At 36.3% G+C, this 27,804-nt stretch overlaps 1 protein-coding gene across 1 annotated transcript; it reads right to left on the bottom strand.

The window, feature by feature from the left end:
- Positions 1-34: 34 nt before the first annotated feature.
- Positions 35-27,147, bottom strand: LOC125074122 (zinc finger protein 91-like). The gene is made up of 28 exons (XM_047685349.1): positions 27,096-27,147; positions 26,756-26,880; positions 24,982-26,286; positions 24,026-24,135; positions 21,467-21,565; positions 20,495-20,601; positions 19,250-19,372; positions 18,236-18,294; positions 17,650-17,767; positions 16,952-17,011; positions 15,720-15,823; positions 15,005-15,181; positions 13,948-14,068; positions 13,027-13,182; positions 12,373-12,496; positions 11,295-11,439; positions 10,401-10,508; positions 9,571-9,709; positions 8,302-8,417; positions 7,452-7,544; positions 6,709-6,812; positions 6,149-6,224; positions 5,493-5,663; positions 4,904-5,048; positions 3,341-3,445; positions 2,198-2,297; positions 1,438-1,553; positions 35-139 (listed from the first exon to the last, which is right to left on the bottom strand). The coding sequence occupies exons 2-28, from the start codon at positions 26,863-26,865 to the stop codon at positions 35-37; spliced, it is 4,296 nt and encodes a 1,431-aa protein (XP_047541305.1). The 5' UTR covers positions 26,866-26,880; positions 27,096-27,147.
- Between the last annotated feature and the right edge of the window lie 657 nt (positions 27,148-27,804).

Here is a 27,804-nt window from a genome sequence, read left to right as displayed (position 1 = left end):
TAAAAGATTAAAATTATATATGTTTTATGTACGTTTATCCTAAAAACGATCTATCATCGATCTGTAGTTGCACCATTTCGTTTCCGTTGACAGGAGCGCTATCTTGAAGTAAGAGTTGAACGTTCAAGTTCGATAAATTCTGATTGGAAGAAACACATAAAATTTATTTAGCACTGTATTTTATTCTTATTTTTTTTGTGATAGGTGGCAAACAAGCAGGAGGCACACTTGATGGAAAGTGACTACCACCGCCCATGGACATCTGCAACGCCGGGGGGCTTGTTACCGGCCTTGAAAGAAGGAGTACGCTCTTTTCTTGAAGGTTCCCAAGTCATATCGGTTCGGAATAACCGCCGGCGAAAGCTGGTCCCACAGAGTGTTTGTGCGAGGCAGAAAATGTCTTAAAAATCGTACTGTTGTGGATTTTCGGGATTAATCCAAACATTACTGTATTCCACAAGTCCAAGCTTACCAGTTATGAATCATCAGTGAACCAGTGTATAATCGCAATAGGCTAATGTGAGAATATTACCAAAATAACATTTCCAACATTAAATGCAATAAACATCAAAATATACTTCATTTAGAAGCTTCATTTGCGAGATTAATAAAATTTAACTATGGTTCCGAATGGAGAGTAATACAAATTAAAGAATGGGATGCTCCCATTTAACATATTTTACTTATGTCACGTGAACCAACACCCAAAAAATGTGATTAGTCATATTGATGACAAAATTCTTAGGATCAACACTTGGTAGGGCTTTGTGTAAGCCTGTCTTGATAAATATACATATAATAATATGTAAAAATAGCCAAACAGCTGCTTTACTTCAGTTTGAGGGTGAGTGAGAGAGTCCTACAGGCGCAAGGAACATAATTGTGAACAGAGATTCCCAAGAATGTAAAGAATGCTTCAAATTTGTTACGGCGTCAATGTCCATAAGCGGTGGTACCACGTTACCGTCAGGTGTCCCATATGTTCATCCGCCTACCAATCTCATAAAGAATAATAATAATCTTGTATTTTTATATAGTTCGTTGTTGAGCTTTGTTGAGCAAAAGAAGTTTAATAAAGCAAAAACCTATATATTCTTTACACAAATACGATCATAAAAGCACTTTTGAATTGTCATATAAATTGTATCAAAAGCTACCACCTGTACGAAATGAAATTTTAGATTCTACCAAGAAGAAAAGGCAAGAAACTCAGTTACTCTTTGAAGGGTAGAAGGTATTTCTGTGTACGCTCTGCGAAAACGTCTGTAGAAGACTAATAGGTTTACTTAGCTATTTCTCCATCAATTTTATTATTATTTGTGAAACATATTCTTGTAATGTAGAATTATTTATCTTCAAATAACAGCATGTTAACGTCCAGGTTTCTACCACGCTGCTAGAATAGCGGTTCAAATAAAGTAAATATTATACACTAACGTCGTTATCGGCGTTCATATTTAAGGAATATTCTTGACTTTGGTGCTGTTGAACCAGTTTTTGGGTTTTAGCGATACCACGGCCGCGTCTGGATTGTAAAAACGAATGGACCATATCTGGAAAGTACATGTAAATTATATCAACTAAATACTTTATCAAATATTTCAAGACCAAGTTTTCGGAAACAGTACGGCGTTCTGTATTTCGCAGTGTTTATAATTTCGTGCCTCGGACAGTACGGTAAGCTTTTCGTCCTTCGCCTGAGCTTTTTCCAGTTGCATTTAATTTAAATTCCTATCGGATTATAGAGTGAGCGAATATAGTGCTTGCACTAGGCGTGCAGGCACAATATCCTTTTTTCATTCCTTTTTTCAAACAATATATCCTTTTTTTTCTCGCTGGAAAAACGTATTACACGATTCCCCCACGTGAAGTGGGGTGTATGAGGGTGAACTGGACCCCTGGATACCTGGACGAGACCCTAGTACACCGAAGTACCCACTAAAAACCAGCGGTACCTCTCCTTCGCTTCGGTGGGCGCCACAGTATCGCTTTTGCATGACGGTCGCCCGCCTATGAGGGCTACCTATTCCAAGGGGGGATGACCAATTCTCGCTCATCGGATTATGAAAGTTAGGGAAAAGAGCACTTGCGTTTACGCACACACTTGTGCACCAAAATATCTCCGGTGCAATGAGAGAAAACCAGTCTGACATTCATTCATCATCAATCAAGTAGTAAAAAATTAAATTTTATTCACCGGTTGGTTCTGGAAGCTTCTCGCCCACGATCTGTGTTCTCGGAACGTCACTTAGTAGGGACAGAGCACGCGAAGAGTTCGGTATAATATTTCTTGAGTCCTGTTCATAAATATATAAGTAGTTGTCGCCTGTCGACAGTCGTAGTATTATGTGAAAGTAAAACTGGCTATCTGTTTGTTACGCTTTCGTGTCTAAAACACTGAACCGAATTTGATGCAATTTTGTATGTTTAGCTCGAACTTACTTCTCTATACCTACCACCTACGACCTCTAACAGGCAGGAGAAGTATATTATAATGGTGATAATCAAATGTTGTTATTTAGCGAATACTCATGTATTTTAATTTATATTGACTATGTTTCTAGCCTATAAGGTTGTTGGGAAGAGGTCGCTACGAAAAGACCGCATTGTTGTGCATCCTTTTCTACATTGACTGCCTCGTCTAATGGCTATATACATATACACAGATCCCTAAGTTCTGGGTTCAAGCTCCAGGTCAGGCCAAGTTCGGAAGTTGGAAGCGTGTACACTCCCATAACTCGGAAAGCACGTAAGGTCGTTGCCCTATATATGAACTCTTTCCGGTCCTATCGGATTTGACGACCCATCGGATTACGAGAGCGAGGGAATATAGAGTGTACCTGTGTTTGCACACACACGTACTATCATAGGTCCTGCAAAGTTGGCTGGTCTGCCTTGAGGTTAGTCGCCATTACCGAAATTGGTCAGGACTACATCTTGAAATGTTTATGTTAGAATTAAGAATACAATTATGTCCCCTAACGGTGCCGGCGTTAGGGTGGGATGCTATAAAGTGACGGCCCAGGACGCCAAATTTGGAGGGAGCCGAGTTCTGGAGTCTCCTACACCCGTCCTCCATACCATCTACATACCATACGCATATAGTAAGAATCGGAGCTCGATCACACTGCAATTACGCTCGCTACGTAAGAGAAAAAAAAGGTCGTCCCATGTTTTTTTCGAAGGTCCATCCTAGACCTTCACAAACTGACTCAGGTCATATAAAAGGGCACCGAATGCATGTTAAGGCCGGCCCTGCCCCAAGCAGCCTCTTACTACATTACGTCATCAACGGGCAGATCTTTTGCCTTGAATTACAAAAACCCATAATAAAACCTACCTTGGCGAAGGTGATCATCGTTATCTCGATGACCTTGTCTTCCGCTATATTGTTTAGGGCCAAGTGTTGCGTTATTTCCTCAGGATTGCAATTCGTACCTTCGAACTGAGGATAAATTTTCGGAATATCATCACCATAATTGGCGCTTTGCAATTATTACCGAAAAATCTAAATAAAAATTTACTTTTAGTTTACTTCAAATTATACTTTAGGCTTCTACAAGCACTTTTGAATGGTCATTTAACAAACTATACAAAGTGAAGCTACCACCGGTTCGGACTGCAGATTCTATCGAGAAGAACCGGCAAGAAACAGCAGCAACTACAGTAGTTAGCTCTTTTTCTACATTTAAAATACAAAGTAATGTTACTAACAGTATGTAAAACGGGATATTTACCATGTTTTTTATTTTTATTTGTTGGAGCTTATGATGCCGTAAGATATGGACACTTCTAATGCCGTCAACATCTACCCGCAAACGTCAGTCTCGTGAACAAGACATTCGTAGATAATGTCGAAATATCGAGCTCCAACAAATAAAAATAAAAAACATCGTAAATATCCCGTTTTAAATACTGTTAGTAATAAAAATAACCATGTTAATTTAAAATCTTATAAAGTAATGTTAGTTAAACACAATTAGATGGTATATAATACATCCCGTCTGAAAGTCAACAAGTTTTAGATCCACGCTTTGTTATCTGTATAATCTTGTGTTGAATAATATGCCTTCTTTAACAATTTATTTTGTACCTAAAATTGATAATTGTTTACAATTGACAAGAAAAGATGGCAGTTTACGCCAAGGAAATTGGTAATTTCTGTGTTGCCGACTCAATAATATAAAAAGGCAAAGTTGGTAACAAAATTTGTAACAATGTTGTATAATTGATGGTGACATTGTTAAGAATTACAAATATTTTTATTTTTTATTTTAATTTGTACCGAGAGGACACAGATGATTTAGTCAATGTCACGTGCCAAAATTTTCATAATAAGAGCGTTTTCTCTGTCAATAGAATTTATTTGACATCATGATTAAACGCTCATTACAATGTCCCACTCATGGGTCATTATCTGGCTTTTTGTGGAGAATGTGTTGATCTTTGTGTGCTTTAAAGTAGCCATACGATGTTGAAATTTTGCGACAAAGACCAACCAATCCAGGCTGCAAAAATGGTGCAGTATGGAGTAAAATGCAGTGCATAAAACGTCTAAATCTTAATCGAATACTACGGACAGAACACAGAGAATCACCACTAACTTTCATGTGGTTAATTCATATTTACAATCGGCGATAAAGGAAAACATCGCGAGGAAACCTGTACGTGTCTTATTTCACCAAAATTCTGCCACACGTGTGACGACCAACCCGCGTTGGAGCAGCACCAAAGCCTTCATCTAATTCGGAGAGGAGGGTAGGCAGTGGGATATTCACAGGCTGTAACTTCTCTAATCCTCGTTCCTCCTTTACCTAAGACCAGGTGTTGTCTGACCAGCAAGGGAATATTATACTGTCTGCTATGTACTACTTAACATCACGTATACCCATATACATCTCACCTCTATAACAACTAAATGCGATGGATGCTTAAGTCTGAGGTGCGTCCTCAAATCGGACTTAATCCTGAAACGTTTGGGGCATCTCGTGCATGCCCACACACGGACCCCAGTGTGGATTAATCTGTGGTTCCGCATAGCTGTCAACCTGTATATAGAGCATCTCTTTTTATTGGTAGATAAAACCAAATAAGTCAGGAACTTTTCTTCCCTTCTCTCAAGTAGAGAAGAAAAATCATTAGCCGAGCTGTGGGATATTTATGATTATAGTATGATATATATTCACCCCAACCCACAGACATGAGTACCGTAAGAAATACCAAATAACCCTGTACACTGTGTTATTCTACTCTAAATATGATAACGAAGATGAAACGACCCTTACACCGGAACCATAACTATTTTCTATAAGCGATCTAGCGCTGATTTTTTATGTATTTGATTGGATGACGTAATAAAGATTTATCGCCGCAACCAACTTCAGTTCTAAATCTTACCAGTATTTGAAATAGTCTTTTTTATCTTAGAATGTAATGCTATGTTAGTGTTTAGCGTTAGAAGCAAACGAATCCAAATAATGTCCAGCACCGACCTCCTGAAGGCGACCCCGCACACGTCGCACGGGTAGGGGCGCTCGCCCGTGTGCACGCGGACGTGCTCGTCGCGCACGGACGCCGAGCGGAACGCGCGCGCGCACACGGGGCACGCGTGCGCACGCGCCGCGCCGCCCGCGCCCCCCGCGCCCGCCGCGCCGTGCACCTCCCTGCGGTGGAGCACTACGTTAAATCGCTTCAGGGTTGTGTATTATTGTAACAAAATTACTTTGCTAGAATGAATATCGTCAATCAAAAACTTTACATGTGATAGAATTATATCTGTGACGTTGTTTTAGTTGACTTCGTCGTTGGACCTGGTGGTTAAAACAAATCGTGACATCTTGGATTCCATTCGCAGGCTAGGTCAATATTAAAACTATTAATTTTTAACGTCAAATAATTCTCAACGGCAACCCTAATTGTAGAAAACGTTCATATAGCGTCAGTGCCTGAACCTTTTCACGTCGTGTTGAAGTTGCCGTCCCATCGTATAACGAGTGTGAGGGAAAAGGGAGTGCCCCGGTATCAAGTGCACACACTAAAGTATTACAATATATACGTAGTCTCCCTTGAGAATGTACCGTTGTAACCAAAATCAGTCAGAAGAAAATCAACATTGGAAAAACTACTAATGTTAAAGAGTTAAGCTAACTTGATATGTTTCTGCAAGGCGGTAACGTTGTGCAAATTATGACCACACTGGCCGCAAATCGTTGTCTGAATGTTATCTGTTAAGAATTAAAAAATAAATCAAAAAACAATCCATAGTCAAATTTTCCCTAAAGTCCAGCTGCTGAGGAAGTACAACGTGCGGAAACTTAAATGTGCCCGATAAGATTCTGGACATGTAGCACTTTCTTCTTTGTTCACTTGATGGTAAGCTCTGTAAAAGTCTAAGTAGGCCTCCCAACTCCTCATCGCGTATTGTACCAGCAATATTCAATAACGTTATGTTCTGTTTTACAGGTTCAATAAGCCAGTAAAACTACAAGGGATATAATATCTTTGATTACTAAGAAATATGGATAGATCTGGCTCTGGTCTGTGCAGGTGTTAGTTATATTTTTCTAGGACAAAAAGTAACCTGTACCCTATTCCAGATTATATATCTCTGTGCCAGATTTCATTCAAATCCATTCAGTCGTTCTGGCGTGATTGGGTAACATCCATCCGTCAAAACTTTCGCACTTATAATATTACTAAGATACATACCCTCATTATCAATAAACTGCGAATCGTCACAATGCTCCTTCTTCCTATGTTTATAGAGATCAGTTTTGTTTGACAATACTGCGTCACAATCACGACAGGGAATCCTTCATGAAAAAGACGTAAAATATTTTAACAGGCTTAAGCGCCATCGATTTGCAAAGAATATATTTAAATGAATCGTTAAGTTTTTTTATTAGAGATACTAAAAACAGAGATTGGATTCCAGACAGATCCATTATCAACTGGACGATGTGACTTTGAAATGGCAACGAATTCACAATAAAAATATTGCAGCCATGTCCTAAGCACAACAAGCGCAAAAGTGCAAACATGTATCAGGTATGACCTACAAAAGTACTTTTGGGGCGCCTCACCGAGCCTCACTGGTTCAAACCTTTACTATCATAGGCGAAGCGCTTGGAATACCTGGATTAAGACGGGCTTGGTCGACGGTATTTCTTATTATATTATTGCAACCAAGTAAATAGTATACGCGCCGCACACATAAATGGACGTAAAGAACGTCGAAGTGGAGGCATAACTATATAACTGGGCGTCATGTCGTTTGACGTCACGGCACGAGTCGGTCTAAGCCCCAAGATGAGCCAAAAGAATTTCATATCAATAAATATGGTTTTGGTAATGGCAACACACACTTCAATTATATGTCTTTGTATAATATTTGTTATTTATGAAATTTACTGTTTCCACAAAATTAAACAAATAAAATCTAATACATTAACCTGTAATTCTCTCTTATTATTTTCGTGAAACCTCCGTTGTCATCCTGTCCACTTTTCCCGTGTATTTTCTTTCTATGATATGTCATACTCCAACTTAAATTAGAACAATAACGTATAGCAGATTATATCGTCAGGACTCTATACTCTTTATTTATGATAGTTGGGCGTACTGGTTAATTGACCAATTGGCCGGCCAATGTCTATTGGCAACCAACCAACCTTGGGACCAAGCTGTTATGACCCATATGCTTCAAGTTACCCTTCAAATCGGAACACAGACAGTACTAAGACGTATTGTTTAGCGGAAGAACAAATTATGGGCGGGACGGGAATTGCTATTCTTTTGGAACACGGTGAAAGGTGAAAAATTCATGACTGCTCTTATTTTTGCGCAAACATTTGCGTAATCCTTGGTCTTGGCTAGTCTTCATAATACGACATCAGGCGATATCATCATTCATAGTGGTTAGCATATTAGTTAATAATAAAGATTTTAACACTCTGGCACTTAGCTATATTCATTTTCCCAGCGTTTACAATGGAAAGTATGCCAAAACACATTTTCCGGTCGAAAATGGTCTTTTGATTGGTAACAGTGGAAGGGAGGGGAAGGGATTCCACCTCAAAAATGAAAGAAATTGACACCGATTATAAATGGCCCAATTTTGCGTTTGTCTTTTTGATTCCAATAAAAAAAATATAACGGATTAATTTTCCGACGAAAAAAAGGTTATCGTTAAATTGGTGACAATGGAAGTGACACTAATTATTAAATGACAAAATTTTGCCAAAAACTTTGACAAAATAAAAAAAAAAATACATTTAACGGATTAAAGTTCCATAATAATACCTGTTTGGAAATGTCATCTCACATTGATTACATTTGAAAATATAATTTTCATTAGCATGTTTCATACGACGATGCACTTGGAGATACGTCCAGTGGAGGTACGAGCGACCGCAGTCCTTGAATTTAATTATAAAACTAAATATTCTTGCACTTTCGTGTTTATTGACAACAAATATATATTACGCAATAATTGTTTGCTAGTTTGTCAAACTGGAAATGTCCTGGGAACCTTTCGGTACTCTGCTTGAATAATAATAATTATTATAATATAGTCAACTAGCTGAACCGGCTTTACCCGCGCGAAATTTATTTAACACAAACTTTTAACCCCCTTTTTCACTTTAGGGGTGGAGTTTCGTAAGATCCTGATATAAAATTCAAGCCAAGATTTCAAGTTTGTAGGTGTTATTGTGTCTGAGATTTCGTGATTAATCACTGAGTGGTATTTTATTATTGTGGATTTTATTAAATTCCACTCTTAAGGGGGTAGAACGGAGGTCGGAAGTTTGTGTTATATGTTATGTTTTTCAAATTGACATAGGTTTGTCTCAATACCTCCTAATATTCCTCTTCACTATGATATGATATAATTTGTGTCATATAAAAATATTCTAATGATGTGGGTTGGAATTAGGAATTATGTCTTTAAAATAATATTCACATAACATTATAAGTGTTACTGTCATTATAAAATTGTTGTTTTCCTCTAAACCTTAGAAACTTTTATTGGAGTTTCTGTAAGCAAAACTTCTGCACAACACGGTCTAATTATAATATCGTGTCATCTACAACAATCGCTGAACCAAGCAAAAGCAAACCGAAATCAGTGCAGTATTTTGCTGGTTAACTATTTAACAATCTGCGCTTTTAAACTTGTCCAAGTGACCGGTACCGTTCTTTGCACGTGTTTACCTGCGCAAACTTATTCGCACAGGTATACGCGTAGGCAAGACGCTGCATTAATTATTAATAGCTAAACCAATAGAAAGAAAATCTGCGAGCAATACTAAGTTTCCAAGATATTGTATTAAAGTCTATAAATATGAGGAGAATATTTCATCAATTTGTTGCAATATTGGTGGATATACAGATTTTCAACCACAATCAGGTTTGCTCGCAATCTTTATCTTCAATGCTAAGCACGAAAAGCTGAAATCTCAGCGTGCTTACGCGGGCTTGATGCCGCAATTTTCGGTTAAAACTCATGTACTACCTAGTGGGTTATGTCAGCTCACTACATAAGGTTTTAAGAAGGGTAACTCAACATACCTCACATAGAAAGTGCTTCACAACAGGAAACCCACCGTAGCCGAGAATGCCAGCGCTGGCAGGCCCCGCGGTACCTTCATTACGACCCTCAGCGGTACTACGTTTGTAAAAGCCGTGGGTAGTTTTGTGTGTCGTGCATCTATTTGTTGTAATACGTTTGTTAATTACGAATTATTTCGTCGACACCGTCTCCTTGTCTATACCTAGCTGGTAAGGCTGATCCTTAGGTTATGGGATACTAGATCTTGTGTAGTGTTTATATCAAGCTTTTTAGTGTTAGAATCCCTTGCTCACGTAAAGTTTAAGGTCAGGTCAAGTAAACTAGGCACGGGTGAGTGATCCTTACACCTATTCCTCTCCAATCGTGTGCGATTGCTGTATCATGGAACGATGAAAGGGAAATCGCGTGATCATATCCTTGCAAACATTTTTGCTACTAGTCTACAAACATGGCTTCGCATACGTGTGGGGAGGGTTACGCAGGTGTTAGGTATCCTTTATTATTTCCTGTAGCGGGTACACCCTAACAACATTTACGGACACTTTCATCGTGATTCGTCCACGCTTGGGGGTTATACACGTGTTAGGTACCCTTTATCCTTTCCTGTACCTAACAACATGCATGTAAAGTTTCATGAGGATCGGTTGAGTAATTAAGACGTAACAAACAAACAGATACATTTTCACTTTTATAATATTAGTGCAGTATTACCATACGCAAAGATATAGTTGTTTAAAGTTACTCGCCGCAGCTTAAATTGATCAGAATAGAGTCAAAGCTGTAAGAATTACAAAAGCTGAGTTTTCCCAAAAAACATATGTATTCTTACCTAGAATACGTAGCGAAAGATACTTTACAGATATGACAAGTGAAGGGATTTTTTATCCCTTTATGGATAATCCTGTGACTGTTCAGAGCGTTTTCCATGTAGAATACGCTGAAAATAATACTTTATTAATATACTAGTTGTCGCCTGCGGCTTCGCTCGCGACCCCTAAGGTCGGTCATCGGGTGTTAGTTATGAAAAAGGAGCCTAATTGTTCTTGGAGTTCAGCTTGCTTTATAACAAATTTCATCAAATTCGGTTCAGTGGCCGTTAAAGAGCAACAGACAGAAAGAGTTACTTTCGCATTTATAATATTATTAGTTTTGTTAGTATATGTGAACTGGCAAGTGGCTTCCTGGTGATAAGCGGTCATCACCATCCATAGACACTAGCGCTGTAAGAAATATTAAAAATTCCTAACATTGTCAATGCGCCACCATTCTTGGGAACTAAGATATTATGTGCCGTGTGCCTGGCTGACTCACCCTTCCAACTGGAACAAAACAAACCTGCGGACGACACGACCGCATACATATTAATTGTAAGAAATATCATCAATTCCTTACATTTCAATGCACCATCAACCTAAGACTTTATATCCCTTGTCCCAGTAGTTAAACTTCCTCAATCAGCCTTCAAACAGAACAATACTAAGTTTTGCTGTTTGAATCCTGAGTCAAAAATAATTTAATAGAATTGCCGAGAAATTCTCGGCATCAGTCCAAGATTTCGGAAAACACGTTAATCCATCTAAGTTTTAGGTGAATTCTTTCCAGTCCTATCAGATTTGCCGTCCCATCTGATTATGCGAGTCGGGGGAGCTGATTTGTGCAGTTGATATTTTTATTTTGTCATGTTACCTAAGTCAATTTAATTAAATTCATTCTATGTACTAACTCTTCACAATATTCGCATCTGAACGCCTTTTCGATATTGACAACACGAATGATATTCCTCGCTGCGTCGTCAAGTGCAGACAGTAAGATCTCACTTTGTTCGTTTTTCACTTCACGTTCAATGCCTTTCGTAAGACGTGGGTATTCTATAACACCATATTGGTCAAATCAGATATCAATAAATCGCCTAGTTGCTATAATCCAGAAACGTTTCGTTTTGTTTATTGAAAAAAAAAATATCTATGCCCATTCCAACCACAAAAAGTGTTATGGCAAATAAACAAAGTTTAACATTACATTTACGCGATATCATAGATCGAAAACTGGAATTATCTATGATATTCATAATGAATTCGTGAATAAATCGTGTTTTAAATACACACATGCCAATATTCTCACGATAAGTTTTACTTATTTAGGATAAGTGAAATGGCTCTAAAATATGGTGACGATGATGAATTTGATGATATTGTTGATGATTATGGTGGTGGTGATGATGATGATGACGATGACGATGATGTTGATTATAATGATGATGCCAGTGGTGATAATGATGATCATAACGATGGAGATGGCGGTGGTGATGAAGATGATGATCTTAATGATGATGGTGATTATGATGATACCGATGACGATGATGATGATGATGATAATGATGATGCCAGTGATGATAATGATGATCATGGTGGTGGTGGTGGTGATGATGATCGCGATGACGATGATGTTGTTGTTAATTTATTTTTAACATTTTGACATTAATTTTATAACGTATTATTTTATCAATTAGCTTTTTACAATGTTGACTTATATTCCAATTTCCAAGTAATCTTAGAACACCTGTAAAAAAGTAGGCAATTACCCATTTACTTATTATGACTTTTGATTTACTGTGGTTTTTTTGTTGTACTACTTGTTGGTGTTGTCATATAAATAAATAAATAAATAAATAAATAAATAATGATGATTCCAGTGATGATCATAATTATTATGATGGTGTTGATGATAAAGATGATGATCATGATAATGATGGTGATTAGGATGATGATCAATGACTTGATTATCTCCATATCTTTACATACCAACAACTCGAACCGCGTGTCTGACGATGCCACTGGTCGGCGACAGCTGTTCCGTAGCTTCGGTTTCCTCTTTCAGTTCATTAGTGAACTCCTCTATACATTCCGTCGCCTTATTGGCATGATCCTTAAATTTCGATTGTATATTATCGAAGTCGAATTATCAAAATAATAAACTAAAACTATTTTTTTATTTCCTCTTATAGCTATTGTTGTGTCCCGGTGAGCCAGTGTAACTACAAGGGACATGATAACATTTCAGTATCCAAAATTGGCGGCAGGAAAAGGACTGTTGAAATATATATACTGTTAGAAGAAAATTAAAGTCACAAATAGCAACACTGTGACCAGATATATAAGGACGACGGTTGGCGATACTCGTTTATCCGCTTAGCTGTCCGAATATCTAGCGATTGCCTGTCATAGAATAAAAATGTCTGTTGGCCGCCATTAAAATATTTTTAAAAAGATCATTTCATTTTCTATTTGTAATAATATATAACACATAGGTATATAACTATAACAGCGTAATGTCAATGAGCGATAGTGACAACAAAAAAAAGAAAAATATACTAGGTATTGTTCTCTCTAAATACCGCGTATCGGTTATCGGTGAATCGATCGGTGTAGAAGATTCAACTATTTATAACAACAAACCTGTGCATCGTTTTCATCTCTGAAAGCTCGGCAGCACATCGCACAGGTCAACACTAGCGCTGGAGACAGTTCCTCTTCGTGAGCTCGCAAGTGCATTCGGAGACGAGACCGTCTGGTCAGTTGTTTGAAGCAGATGTGGCATTGGAAAGGTTTTATCTGTGAATTGACTGTCACGTCTCAACGAACTCAAATATGAACACTCGCGCGTAAAGCTGATCAACTATGAATTTAAATAATAACCAAAAATAAGTTTTATAATATCATACAAAAGAAAGAGTCAGAGAAAGAAAAAAGAGGAGAAGGTCGTCTGGATGGGGTATAACGATTTTTCCTTAAGTGACGATTTCTTCCAGTTCATTCTTTATTTCTTAACGCTCTTACGCTTTTCCTCCTCGTAAAGTGGGGGATATGTGTGGTACCCACTCCGTCTTTTCAGGGGGGCATTACGGGGTCGTTTGCGCATGCTACAATGACGCAGAAAGAGACCATCTCCTTCCAATACCTATCGCTACCTAGCATTATCACGCTCGGCAACGAGAGATCTCCGCCGACTATCACTACCATATAATGCCTTTGTGGCTCCCAAGCGGCACACTCCATCAGGGTGTGACGCGCCGTGTTGAAAGGTGCGCCACACTATCTGGTGCAGGTATTTACCTAATGTAAGCCGTAAATTACATACAAGCATTTTCTCCATCCCTATGTCCACATTTCTTCCTCTTTATTTAGCATTGTGGATACCTTATAGAAAGCTATCCGACAAACTTTACGAGGGTCATTTGATATTCTTACCACTAAAACGATAGGCGTCTTCGGGAATTGGCACGGTTAGGAGAGGTTACATGACATGTTCCAAATAGACATACGTTGCCAACTCTTACAACTCAGCTTTTCGACGTATCTACTAAACGTAACTATTACCTGTAAATGTGTAACGCCATGTTCGTCTAACGTCTGCTTGTCAAGGAATCTTTTACCGCAAGTCACACAGACGTAACGCCTGGTGTCAGTGTGTGTTCGACTGTGTTTCGTTAGAGTTGCCCTACGCAAAAAGACATCGATTCATATTTAATTATGGAATATACTTCACTAATTGATTCATACTAAGATTTGCAACAACCCACCTCTTTTTTACAAAAATATAAATGTTCAAACGTATATCCATAACCGATGATTGCCGGTTCGACAGGCAAGCACCACTTAATTTTCATGTGCTTAATTTGTGTTTATAATTCATCTCGTGCTCGGGGGTGAAGGAAAACATCGTGGGAAAACCTGCATTTTTCTAATTTCAACGAAATTGTGCCACATGTGAATCCACCAAGCCGCATTGCGAATATGCTCCTAACCTTCTCCTCAAATGGAGAGGGGGCCTTAGCCCTGCGGTGTGAAATTTACAGGCTGTACACACACACACACACACAGGTAGACGAACTGACAAAAAGGCTTCATATAGGGATCATAGTAATTGGTGTTGTAACAGATATAAACAATTCCTTAAATCGCCAATTTGCCGCAGTTCCTGGGAAGTTATGTCCCTTCTAACTACAGCGTCCCATCGAAGATGGAATTCAGATAAACAAACATCAGATTTACGTGTGTGTGATGCGATGTACCAATAACTCTACTATATTGTTGTCCTAACAGCTCCTCATTAATATAATTTTATTTATGATCCATTCAACTAATATCCACTCTACTTTTATTTCCAAATTTCCAATAACATCTTCGTCGACGTTCCAAACGCCGCGAATCCCAATATTCATGCTCTCGACCAATGATACCGTAATATTTGGATGTCAAATGTTGTTTATCTGCATGGTTTATGGCGTTAGAACAGGCTATGCACTAGCTGACAAGCCATTTGAACCGGAATAAGTGTAAATCGGCATAACAATTGAAAAGGTTATCTCTGCTCATCTATCTTTACTTTCACCAAGATAAATGTTATTTCGTATCTGATTTGAAGTACCCTTACCTTAAAAAGAACGTCTTCCCGCAGCCCTTGACCGGACACTGCCAGCGTTTCTGCTTGTCGTGCTGGAAGTGCACGTGGTCGAATAACTCAGTCTCCGTGTCAAACTTGACGTTCTCGCACTCCGTACACGCGTAATGACCGTCCGACGTTATGAGGTTCGATGTTTCGTGGAATTGCCTTTTCAAAATTTATACATAAGAATTTATTTTATTTACCTCGTATAGAGTGGCCGTCTGGCAAATGACCACCGCCACATATACATTGGCACTATGAGTAATGTTGACCGATCCTTATTGCCACCACACTTGAGAACTAAGATGTTATGTCCCTTGTGCCTGTAACACTGACTTCTTTCAAACCGGAGCACAACAATATTAATACTGTTTGGCAGTAGAATATATAATGAGTGGGTTGTACCCAGACGGGCTTGCACAAAGCCCTACCACCAAAATGAACCAATTTTACCAATTTGCATTGTACCGCATGGTGGAATAAACTATGAGCCTTCGTAAAAAGAAGTGGAGCATCAGTTGGACATTATCAAGCAGTTACATTAGTACGTTAGTTTTCATTAGATTTTTGTGATGTTTCTTTAAATTCGTATCTGCATTACGCTCATGTAACGATGTCCTAAAACCTTTTCAATTTTATTATAAATGGAATTTCTAAATACATTAAAATTAGCATACAAATTCAATAGCTCCAAAACACTCACATATGAAATTTGAGTCTCACTTTGGACGTAAATGACTCGTTGCAATTGTGACACGTCATAATCTGAGAGTCCATTTGTTCCCGGTTCTTCTTCTTACGGCCTCGCTATTATAGACAATATCATAAACAAAATGTCTAAGAACAATTGGGCTATTTATTTTATATATTCGGTTCTATGTACGTTTCTTTTCTTTCTTTCTTTTTTCATCTATTTCGGTTATATGTAAACACTCATAAAATGACAAAAAAAAACTCGATGAGTTGAGTGAGTGATGAGGCCTTCGCCAGGTGTTTTTTGACCTTTTCTGAACCGGTGGTAGTGTTTAATTTGAGAATCACTATCTAAATGTATTGTAATTTTGTATCTAGCTGTGCCCGCGACTTCGTGCGCATTTGAATTTAACAAAAAAGTTGTTGTAGTCTAAGTTACTCCTTATTACATCAACTATTTGCCAGTGAAAGTCTCGTTAAAATTGATCCAGCCGATCCGGAGATTAGCCGGAACAAACAGACAGACAGGCAAAAATAAAAAAAACATGTAAGTTGGTATATGTACCGTGTATACATATGCATTTAGTAAAAAGCAGTTATTTTAATATTACAAAGAGACCCTTCTATTTTATTATATATACAGAAGATAATTTTGATTTAAAATATTAATTATCATGCATAGACAGCCAAAATTTCTTGACTGCACATAAATGGTCTTGTGCCTAGCATACGAAATCACCACTCCCGAGGTCATGATTTCGAACCTCAGAACAGACCAATAAAAATATTTTTAGCCTGGAGACCGGCGGCGGTGTTCACGGTGTCGTGCCTTGAAAAGCAAGAATACGTTATATCCTTCGCTTGATTCCTGCCACTTGTGATGAATTTGCTGTCAGATTATGAGGTACGAAATAAAGGTGTACTTCACTAGTAGTTGACTAGTCTCCCTTGAGAAACATCGCCGTGAAATCGATCAAGACATTAACACTGGTTAGTGCACACTTCTGACCGTCAAACAGAATTATTTTTGAATCGATGATATTTGCCTACCCACCAATTCAACGTAAAATTCTTTGGACCAAAGTCCAAAGAATAATATAAAAACCTTGATCCCGAAGATGATTTCCTAATAGGTTTCAACCAAGGCGACTATTTTTAAGGAAAACTGGACCTCGGTACGATATCCTACTAATACTACAGAAATTATGACTATTAATTGGTGAGCTTTTTTTTAATTTTTACCGCTATTAAGAGGTCCTTGTCACCAGACTCTTCAAGAGGTCGAGGTTTTCCTTGAGCTCTCTATAAAAAAAAATATATGAAATGTACAAAAATGGTCATGAAAATTACCAATGCATGTAATCTTAACCAATGATTCTGATTTCAAAGGTCAAGTGCCACTGAAACACTTAATGTACATAATTTTATATTTGATTTCGTTCTCGACGATGAAGATAAATAAGTATTTTGAGGAACCCTGCACGTGGCTTATGAGAATCTGCCAACCCACATTTGAGCAGTGTAGATTAAGTTCCAAACCATACCTTCAAAATGGAGAGAAGGCTTTTGACCAGCAGTGAAGCTTACTTGAAGCTTAGATGGCAAATTGGATGGTAGATGTACGTGACATCTAAACCGATGATTGATTGATTCAATGATTCAAACCCAGGCAAGCACCATTGAATTTTCATGCTTAATTCGTGTTTATAATTCATCTCGTGCGCAGTGGTGAAGGAAAACTTCGTGAGAAAACCTGCATGTGTCTAATTTCATCGAAATTCTGTCACATGTGTATCAACCAACCCGCATTGGAGCAGCTTGGTGGAATATGCTCCAAACCTATCCTTTGAAACGGCGAGAATGTATATGGGCAGTTGCGACTACTCACAATCAGGTATCCCATTTGCCAGTCAGCCAGCTACAAAAACTAATTATCATACCTTTAAGAAATCCTCCTCAGACGGCACGTACACACCCGAATCATCTTTTAACATGGATTTCTGCTTCCGTTTTCTACATTTGTGGCTTGTCAGAGACTCGGACGAAGGAAATATTTGACTAAAATGTTTTGAATCATAAGAAAAAATACTTTATTCTACATAGATTCTGTAAAATAAAGAATAAATACGCTGTTTCGTCAACGTGGATGTGTTTGTGACAAAAACCTTTCGAGGATTTGCATACAACCAACTCCAACTTTACCCCATATGTCCGTCCTTGAGTTGAGGTTTGCTTCGTTCCAAAATTCCAACAAAATCATATCAGTGAGTTAGCCGTGAAAGCATTACAGACAGACAGATTTATTTTATCTTTTATAATATTATCTATAGATATAACTAGCAGGCGTTAAACTCTATACAGTTTTATTGGCACTCGAGATCAGCAGCCTTATAAAGTAGCAATTAGACCAGGTAGTCAAATTTTATGATTAGTGTGAAAGAGTTTAAACAGTTTTCAGAACTTATGCACCGGTAAGACTTGTTTAGACTAATTACTTGATTAGATAAATTGTGATAAAAAGCTAACCTGCAATTAAAGCACTTATGTTTCTTCAGTTCATCGTAGTTCCGACCATCTTCTTTAACCTTTAAGATAATATTTCCAAGGTAAGTTTTAATGTTAACGAATAAATTATTACCATTAAACTTTGGTAAGTAACAGGACTTTATAATTTATACTTACCTACGTACTCAAAATGTCTTAATGGATAGAACGTCTTAACCGAAAACCGTTTCTAATTATATGAAACCAATATTTTTAGGGCATAAATTTGTGTAAACAATTCTTCCTGATCTAAGATCTATATTCGACCGAGCCGCATCTGGATCGTTGTTAGGAGAGAGGAGAACGACAACGATTAAGTTTCGATCACGATAAACAGTTAGTAGAATTGGAAAACTCAGTGAGGATACCTGCATTTATTAGTCACTGTTATAAAGCATGATTGAGTAAGTTCTAATGTATAATTATTATGCAATCCATTTAAACAAATGAATACATATAGTCCCTGGACTACTGGATCCTGATCCATGGTCCATTTTGGCACTTAGTAGCTTCATTATGATGAGACGCCCAACAATTTCCTGTACGAAAACTCTCGATTGTGGTAGCTAATAGAGGTAGCAAGGATAAAATATGGCGATTTGATGATTTAAAAAAATTATTAGTAACTAGGTTTTTTTTTTGTTAAATCTCAAAATAATGATACACCGAACAACAAAGACAAACAACTAATTTTAATATGTACCACCTTTTTTAAAATTATTATTGTATTGTTTAAGTCTATAAGTGTTGACAACGAACACTGATGTATAGATGTGTATAGTATATGTCTAATAAATGATATATCTAATAGGGTTGTTACATCGTTCTTAATACAGTAAAACATAAAATAAAATGTATTAAATAAATAACAAACGAACAAATCCAGTCTGTTATTACCAGTCGTCAAATTCAATACAAATATGTTACAGGTAACACCGCCCATAACTATTTTTATGTGCATGTATTTGAAACTTACCTAAATTACTCAAAACTTACCTTAAGCAACTTCTCTAGCTGTTCAGTGACGTCATCGTCTCCGGTTTGCACGATCCATATCGAGTCGTCGCTGCTTTCTATACACTCTTGTTTGACTTCGGTTGTAAACGTTCGATGTTCTATCTGTTCAAAACTTTATCTCACGAACAAGTTATGGACTTAAAAAGCTACCGTCGAAGTTCTTCCAAAATCGTTATTGAAAATTTGCAATATATTTTTGAATTTAGAACAAAAGAAAAAAGAAAAAGTCTATTGAAAAAGGTCCAGGTTTGTTTTGCCATTGCTTTATAATCATATAAAGGAACCGTAGCTAAGCTCAGGTAAAAGGTACTGACTCCAGAGGTAAGGTAACATGGCAGTGTACTCGCTTCGATGGCCATCTAAAGACAGTTTTGATGCCAAATATGAAAGATGCTAGGGACATATCTTATATATATGTATACTGCGCCGTTGGCTAGCCTTGATATATGTACCATTGACGATTATAATATATGCTTTTCAAAAATAACCCTTATATATTTATGATGTATGATGAACAAGGGAGTCTCAGTAGTGAGTCGTAGAGTAAACGCATAGTATGATGTATATGTACGTGTAACTTCTGACATCTCATCTTACTGCTATCATTATTCATGTTATTATTAACATATCCTCTAGGACAAAGGCTTGGTACCATCTTACGGCCAACTCTAGCTTCCCCGCGCTCATTGGTCAAATCAAAAAGCGCGCGCTTCGTTACACTCTTCCGTCCCTTTTCTCGAAATCGCTTCCGGTTTGTAGAAAAGCGAGACGGAAGTTGTTACACATAAATGTTATTTAGTATAAATTAAATATCAACTAACCGATTCATTTGAATTATTATTTTCGGAATTTTGATTTTCTTCTTTACCTTTGAAAATACAATCATAGTTATAATTCTTAAAATTATATAGCTTACTACAAGTAAAAAAAAAATTGAATTGAAGCGTTAGTTCTGGAGATTACCTCTCACATACAAACAAACAAATAGTTCCGCTATAAAATCCGTATAGATTAAAAAGTCAGGTGCTCGGCTACATTGGCGTAACTAGACTTTTCAGGCCCCAATGGAAATTTTATGAGGGCCTTCCTCATAAAAGTATTTTGAAACAAAATTATCATCTGTGGCCCGCCGGGGCCCTCTTGGGCCCCACGCGTCCGCATTACTTAGGTCTTCTCTACTTCTTCTCGAAAAGCTATCAGGATTTCATTAATTCAGGATAGGACATGAAAAGGTTTAAAATAATAACCAGAGTCATGTTCAACGTCATTCCGTTTAATAGCGCTGCGAGTTCGTTTTGCAACCGGCGAACTGTTTACTGCATTTGTTTCATCTAAAAATAAGTAAAAAACTTAAGAGTAATATTATGTAAGACTGTCTGCGTAGGTACATCCTTAGATATTCACACTCCTTAGATATTCTTCTACCAAACAGCAATACTTAGTTTGTATTCCGGTTTAAAAGGTGTTTGAATTGGAGTACAAGGGACGTAACATCTTGGTTTCCAAGGTTGGTGGCGCATTGGCGATGAATATTTCTCATAGCGCCAGTGTTTACGAGCGGTAATGACCACATACCATCAGGTGACATCAAAAAATAAAAATGTTACAAATGTATACTAGAATCTCTTTGTTGATAGTTTCAACCGGTTGTGAGGGTCTTCAATTGAAATATTAAAGTTAATTCAAAAATTTGTTTTGCAAAAAGGAGCATTTAATTGCCACATGTTCAAGTATTTCTTGCAAAAGAAGGTTTACTTATTTATAATACAAAACTTTACACATATCATTACAGGACATGGTTGTCCTAATTCGATATTACAGCACGTGTATTAACAATATTTAAAATATGTCTACGTTATATATGATATAGTCCAAGTGGCTACAATTGTGAGTTCACTCGGGCGGCAATCAAACAAATCTACCCTGTCGGCTATGACGTCGAGGGTACGTAACATGCGCGTCAGTAATAGGTAAGTCTGTAGGTAAGAACGAATTGACCTTAAGGTAAACAATTCATAATTGATCAAATATGGAAACTTACCTTAATAGGAATATTAAGGTAAGTTATTAAGCAAGATCGGAATTGGTTACATTTAATTTAGTTAATTATAGATTACGGTTAATTTTATTAAATTTAAATGAAATTATATGAATTATTATTATAAAAAAATATTATTAAATAAGTACATATATTACCATTATTTACTTCTTCAACAGCATCCTCGTCCTTTTTTTGATTCTGATCACCGTGTGCAGCTTTTATATGACCTTTAAGCCATTTTATATTAGCATAACCTGGAAAAGAAAACATCTTCTGCATATAAGAGTTTTTATATAAGAGCTCCCAGTCACAGATAATAAACTAATTTAGAATTCGTTCTGTGTTTGGCCAGTACCATTTTTTTTTAAATGTTGCTGATATATTTGATGATGATGATGAGAGGGATTGGAGCAGCGTAGTGGAATATGCTCCAAACCTTCTCAAAGAGGGAGGAGGACTTAGCCTGGAGTGGGAAATTAGAGTAGACATAGTTCCAGCTTGTTACGGCAAAAATGTAAATGATGAGGGGGGTGTTTCATTAATTTCAAGGTATTGGCCTCTAAATTAAAAATAGATGAATTTACAAATAAGCCAACTCAAGTCTAAACCAGGCAAGCACGACTTTGGTTCTTTTTTTAATTTCTATTTCCTAATTTAAATGTAATTAAATCTACATTCGTGTTTCAATGTAAAACATTATAAATCATTCAATTAGGCATATCTTTGTAATCGTTTTATCTGCAAACCGTCATCTATCCATTTACAATTTAAAAAGGCGACGTTTATAAAACATCATATTTCAAAATAAATCTTGGAGGATTATAACCCATCGATCACAAGCGCTTTGCAAGAACGTGCGTCACGTCAAAACTACTAAGTACGAGCAAACACACGTTGATGACCCACAACTGTCGTCCTCTCCTTTTAGAGGATTATTGGAGCTTTCTATAGCAGACTACTCTAATGAATATCATGCTCAAATGGGACGGTTATGCTATATATACGTACGTGAATGACCCACAACTGTGCTCCTTTCTTTTTAAAGGATAATATTTGAAGATTTTTATAGCAGACTACTCCATTGGATATCATGCTCAAATGGGACGGTTATGCTATAAGACCAGAGCGAGATCATGCACAGGATTAGGAAAATTAAGTGTATTTTCCAGGACTGGATGTCACGCAGAGGGTTACATTATAATCATATTATGTATAAGTAACTTTTTTAGCTATTTTTTCGAAATGGTCTTGTCCACCACATTTGCTGTCTTTGATAAACAAAGGAAACCGTAAATTTTAAACTACTTGGACTATTTTTGGGGCCGGAGACATTAGTCTATATAATCCAAAACTGGTGCCTTTATTGACCTTTCGTACTATTATAACTCGAACTTTTATTATCTTCAGCCGAATAATCTAGAAACCAGGTCAAAGAATCATGGAAATCATACTAGTTACTTAGACCACAAAATAATATTGACATATACGAAATTTAAGAAGTTCACAATGTTTCAAAACAATTTTCAAAACCCATTACAGAAGCAAAAGAAAAAATATTAAAACATCAATCGATAACATGATTGAAATCATTATCCGTTTATGTACACAATATTTATCAAATATAAACTTAAATAAATCGTTTTAAATGCACATCCATCACACGAGGATTTGATGTATATTAATTTAGATATAAAATATATACTACATTTTATACATGACTAAACTTTGGATATTTGAGGTATTCCATTGAAATATTTCATTGATAGAAGCAACGATTATCTTTACTAATATTATAAATGTGAAAGTATTTTTTTCTGTCGCTCTTTCACAGCCAAACAAAGGCCGTACTTTTTTATGCCTCAACGACTAAGACGCGAACCAAGCATCGGGCGACTACCACTTATCGATATAGTATGTACGATGATCGGACAAACGGTATCGAAGTAAATTAATCTCAAACGGATTATAAATGACTTATGACAGTCGATTCGTTTCATTTTTTTGTTTTTGACGATTCATGCTCAACTATTGATAAATAAACAACTTTGACCTTGAATCGACGCAATATCATTGGTCGAATTCTAAAATTATCTACGATTTAAATTCAATTGATAAAAATAAAACTGCATATCTTTTAAATTGAATAGTGTTGCATTATAAATTAACATTTCAATCAAAAACTGTTTGTTTTTTTTTGGACCTGGATATAGAGTCGGATAAATAAATAATAGTTTACCGGTCAGGTACGGTTACGGATTAATTATTTCGGAATATTCGATTGCTGCGGATAGTCTCAAAGATGAAAATTACAAGATATCAATTTTAACTTTTTTAGCTATTATTTAGTATTAGATATAATCATAATATAATATATATATATATATATATATATATATATATATATATATATATATATATATATATATATATATATTATATCGGTTTCAGTTACGGTTATGGAGCTCCATAACATTTCTGGTGCACAACACAGCAGAGCTATAAGCAAATCGCAAGGAACATGTAAATATAACGTTCTTTTATCATTTTGTCTTCTACCAATGGAACATACCATAGAAAGCTATACTACGTCATATTAAATGATTTCGATTAATTCTCACCGCCCATTGGTCGCCCATGACGTCATCAGCTGCACCAGCCAATGATAACTTAGATACATCAATCAACTCTTAAAGTTAATTTAATAAAACACTAACCGTAATCACATAGCGGACATGGATAAACGGTACCATCATCAAGATCGTGTTTATGGTCTTCACAGTGGTCTAATATTTCTGGTAACTCCTTGAATTCTCCATTACAAAATCTGATAAAGTACATATAATTAAATAATAAGTAAGAATATATAACCTCCTTCAAATTGACATGAGATCTAACGATATAAACAGTATTGACAAATACAACTTGATTTGTTTTTTTTTTTTAATTATTATCCTTACATTAGCTACCTCACGCACACTAAGACAAATTTTAATCACGATTGACACTCATACTTATTCGTGAGTGAATAAATCTTTAATACTATTAAATGTATTATCGCGTCTACTTGGTGTTAGGTCTTCATGCAAACCCTGGGTAGGTACCACCTACTCATCAGATATTCTGCCGCCAAGCAGCAATATTTTGGTATTATTGTGTTCCGGTTTGAAGGGCGTGTGAGCCAGTGTAACTACAGGAACAAGGGACATAACATCTTAGTTCTCAAGGTTGGTGGCGCATTGGCGAAATAAGGAATGGTTAACATTTCTAACAGCACCAATGTCTATGGCCGGTAGTGACCACTTTACATCAGGTGGCCCATTTGCCGGTCATAAAATCAATATAGTGTAAACACCACTCCAATATTATACGCCAACACAATCACCAATGATTTAATTTTAAGGCATTTATACTAAAAAACTTAAGTTACATTACATTAGAAACAAATCTTTCCGTAAATCTATACTAATATTATATAGAGAAGTAAACTTTGTTTGTTTCTAGGGGTAATCTCTGGAACTGACGATACAATTTTAAAAATGTTTTCACTAAAAGCTACAGTTTTCTTTTTACTAGTAGCTACAGTTTCCCTGAGAACTATAGCATTTTCTTTATTAATAAGTAGCAAACGTGCGAAGCCGGAGCGGATCGCTAGTATTTCCTAAAATCTAACCTGCATTTTAATTCCTCTGCATCAACATTACCGTCACGTTGGTACTTCCCCAAGAATTCCTTGACGTCTTCATCTTCAATGTTTTCTATATCAATTTCCGTTTCCGGCTCTATTATTTCCAAGTCACTCGAACTACCTTTTTTCTCATCTTTCACCATCGTCATATCATCGACCCTTACATTGTCAACTAGTTTCGTTATAATTTCTCCATCTGGTCCAATTTCTACTTTAACGAACTCTTCTTTACTTCTAGAATCCACTTCTATAGTTTTCCTTGGATTGTAAATTGTATTATTGAAATTAATTGATGTTGTCTTTTGAAAAATATATTGTTGATTATTTTTAATGACCAAATATTCATCGTTGTTTAAGGATTGACTTGGACTTTTCATTCTGCTTGGCTTAAAATTTTCTCCTAAGCATTTCTCGCAGATAATTTTGAGCTGAGTCATATATTTCCTTTGCTCGCAACGATGCAACATTTGATCTTCTTTGTCAAATAAATACAACTTCTCGTTGCTTTCGATGTTTTTACAGCATATGAAACAATCGTGCTTGTCAATAGCTGAATCTAAGTCTATAACTGGTTTGGCATTCCAGCCCTTATAAACAAGTCTTGAAGGATCAGTCTTCCGTACATGTCTTCGAGTTTCGTAACTCTGATTGTCTTCACACGGTAGAGGAGTCACGGGAGAATCTTTAAACATATTCAGTATTTCTTCACGAGTATAAAAGTTATTACTATCTTTTAACGTTTTGTCGTCATTTTTAAAATCATCAACATTTCTAGGCGATCTGTTTTTATTGGCAACAGAGTTTGTCGCGAACATTTTCGCACTGGATTCGAGATATTTAGCGAACTGCGCTTCGAAATTCGATATGTTATTGCAGACAAGTTTAAAAGGGAGACTATTGGCAAAATTGCCTTTTGGACTAAAATTCTTATTTGCCACAGGACTTTCGACTATGTTTATGTCTTTTATAGTGCGAATTTCAATATCATTAATATCATTTTCGTCTGGACTATCTGTATATTTAACAAATGGTATATTCTCAGCTGTTAGATCTGTGAGAGGATCTTCATTATCAAATTGTATTTGAGAGGCTCGTATTTGTGTTCCATCATCTAAGACGTAAACTAGGTCGTCAGAATCTTTAGGATTATTATCGTAATTTGGTGGATCCAAATTTGTATCCGGAAGACTTTGTTCAGCATTTAAAAGGAAAGTATAAGCGCTTTCGTCCAGATTGACCGGTTGGTTGCCCGTTATCGCGTTTAAATCGACGTCATAGCCTAGAAGTGACCTGTAAGGTAACCTTAGGTGAGTTTCGTTAATTTTGGTAGATATCAAATATTATTAAAGTTGAGAGCTGATATAACTCGTTGTATAGAACACGTAGATCTTGTAATTTTTCATGCTCAGCGATGAACGAATTAGTTATGAGAAAACCTACAACCTACATGCTGAAATTCTGCCAAATGTATTTTATTATATCCATTTATACTACAACAGACGACTACTGTAAAATCAGCACTCATAGCCTTTTCATTACTATTTATATTGGCTTTCGTAATTCACGTGTTTAATAGTAATATCACCTAATTTTTCACATCGATATGAACTTCTTTTCTTTAACTTGTTTTATGTATACACGGTGAAATAACACAAATAAAATTTAGACAAAGATAGGCCGAGATTAAAACACGATTAACAAAGCTTTTAACACAATTAAGCTAGTTCATAATAAATAACAAAAGTATACATATATGTACTTGGCTTTATCCAGAAATATTTTAAAAGTATCATATGGTTCAATCTTTAATGCAACTTCTTCCCCATTTGTGTTTTCCAAACAAAGGATTAATGGTGGTGAATCTTCCATAGTATATTTTGGTCTCTGAAAAAAAAAAAATGATAGAATACCAAATGATACGAAGCATGATGAACAAATAAATTGCTTGAATGTTAGTCATTGTATAGGAAATATTAACAATTCCTTGGCACATGCACTACCAACCTTGGAAGCTAAGATGTTATGTTCATTGTGCCTGTAGTTTGTGGTTAGTTACTGCTTGGTGGTAGATGATGATATGATGAGTGGATGGTACATACCTGGATGCTGGTATGCTGGCATGTACAAAACCATGTAAAAATTAGTTTTTTTGTTTTGATAATTTAATATATTTTATCACACCATCTGCTGACCGCAAGATGATAATTATTGTCTTGCTGGTTGTATGTTAAATGCACAAGCTAAATTTTCCACAAAAAAAAAAATGTTTGTAATATTGCTCTTTACTAAAGATATATTAAGTACTTCATTTGCAATGCTGTTGTAAGATGAAATTAATAGCAAAAATGAATGTAATATTTCTTACGGCACTATTCACAATCGGCAGTGGTGACCACTTACTTGTCCGCCTATCTATATTATAAAAAAAGATGTGGATAGCTGATAAAGGACACTAACATATTAATAATACCAGAAGGTAAAGTTTGCAATATTTTTGATAATATTTTGAAGTATTGTTGATAGTACTTTACTTGTACACATTTGAGAAAAATTAATACCACATTGACCAAATCTATACTAATATTACTATTAATGCAATAGTTTCTCTATCTGTCTGTTACACTTTAAAAGCCTAAACACTAAACCAAATTTAAATAAATTTGGTTCCGAAATGGGTATGAAGCAAGCTTGAACCCCTAGGAGGGATATAAGCTTCTTTTTATACTTAACACCTGACAACTAACGTCTAAAATTCAAACAAAGCCATGACTAGACTATTAATAAGTAATAAATGTATTTCTGCAATAA

Source organism: Vanessa atalanta, chromosome 27, assembly GCF_905147765.1.
Source record: "Vanessa atalanta chromosome 27, ilVanAtal1.2, whole genome shotgun sequence".
Classification (NCBI taxonomy): Eukaryota; Metazoa; Arthropoda; class Insecta; order Lepidoptera; family Nymphalidae; genus Vanessa; species Vanessa atalanta.
This window is presented reverse-complemented; position numbering and strand designations above follow the sequence as displayed.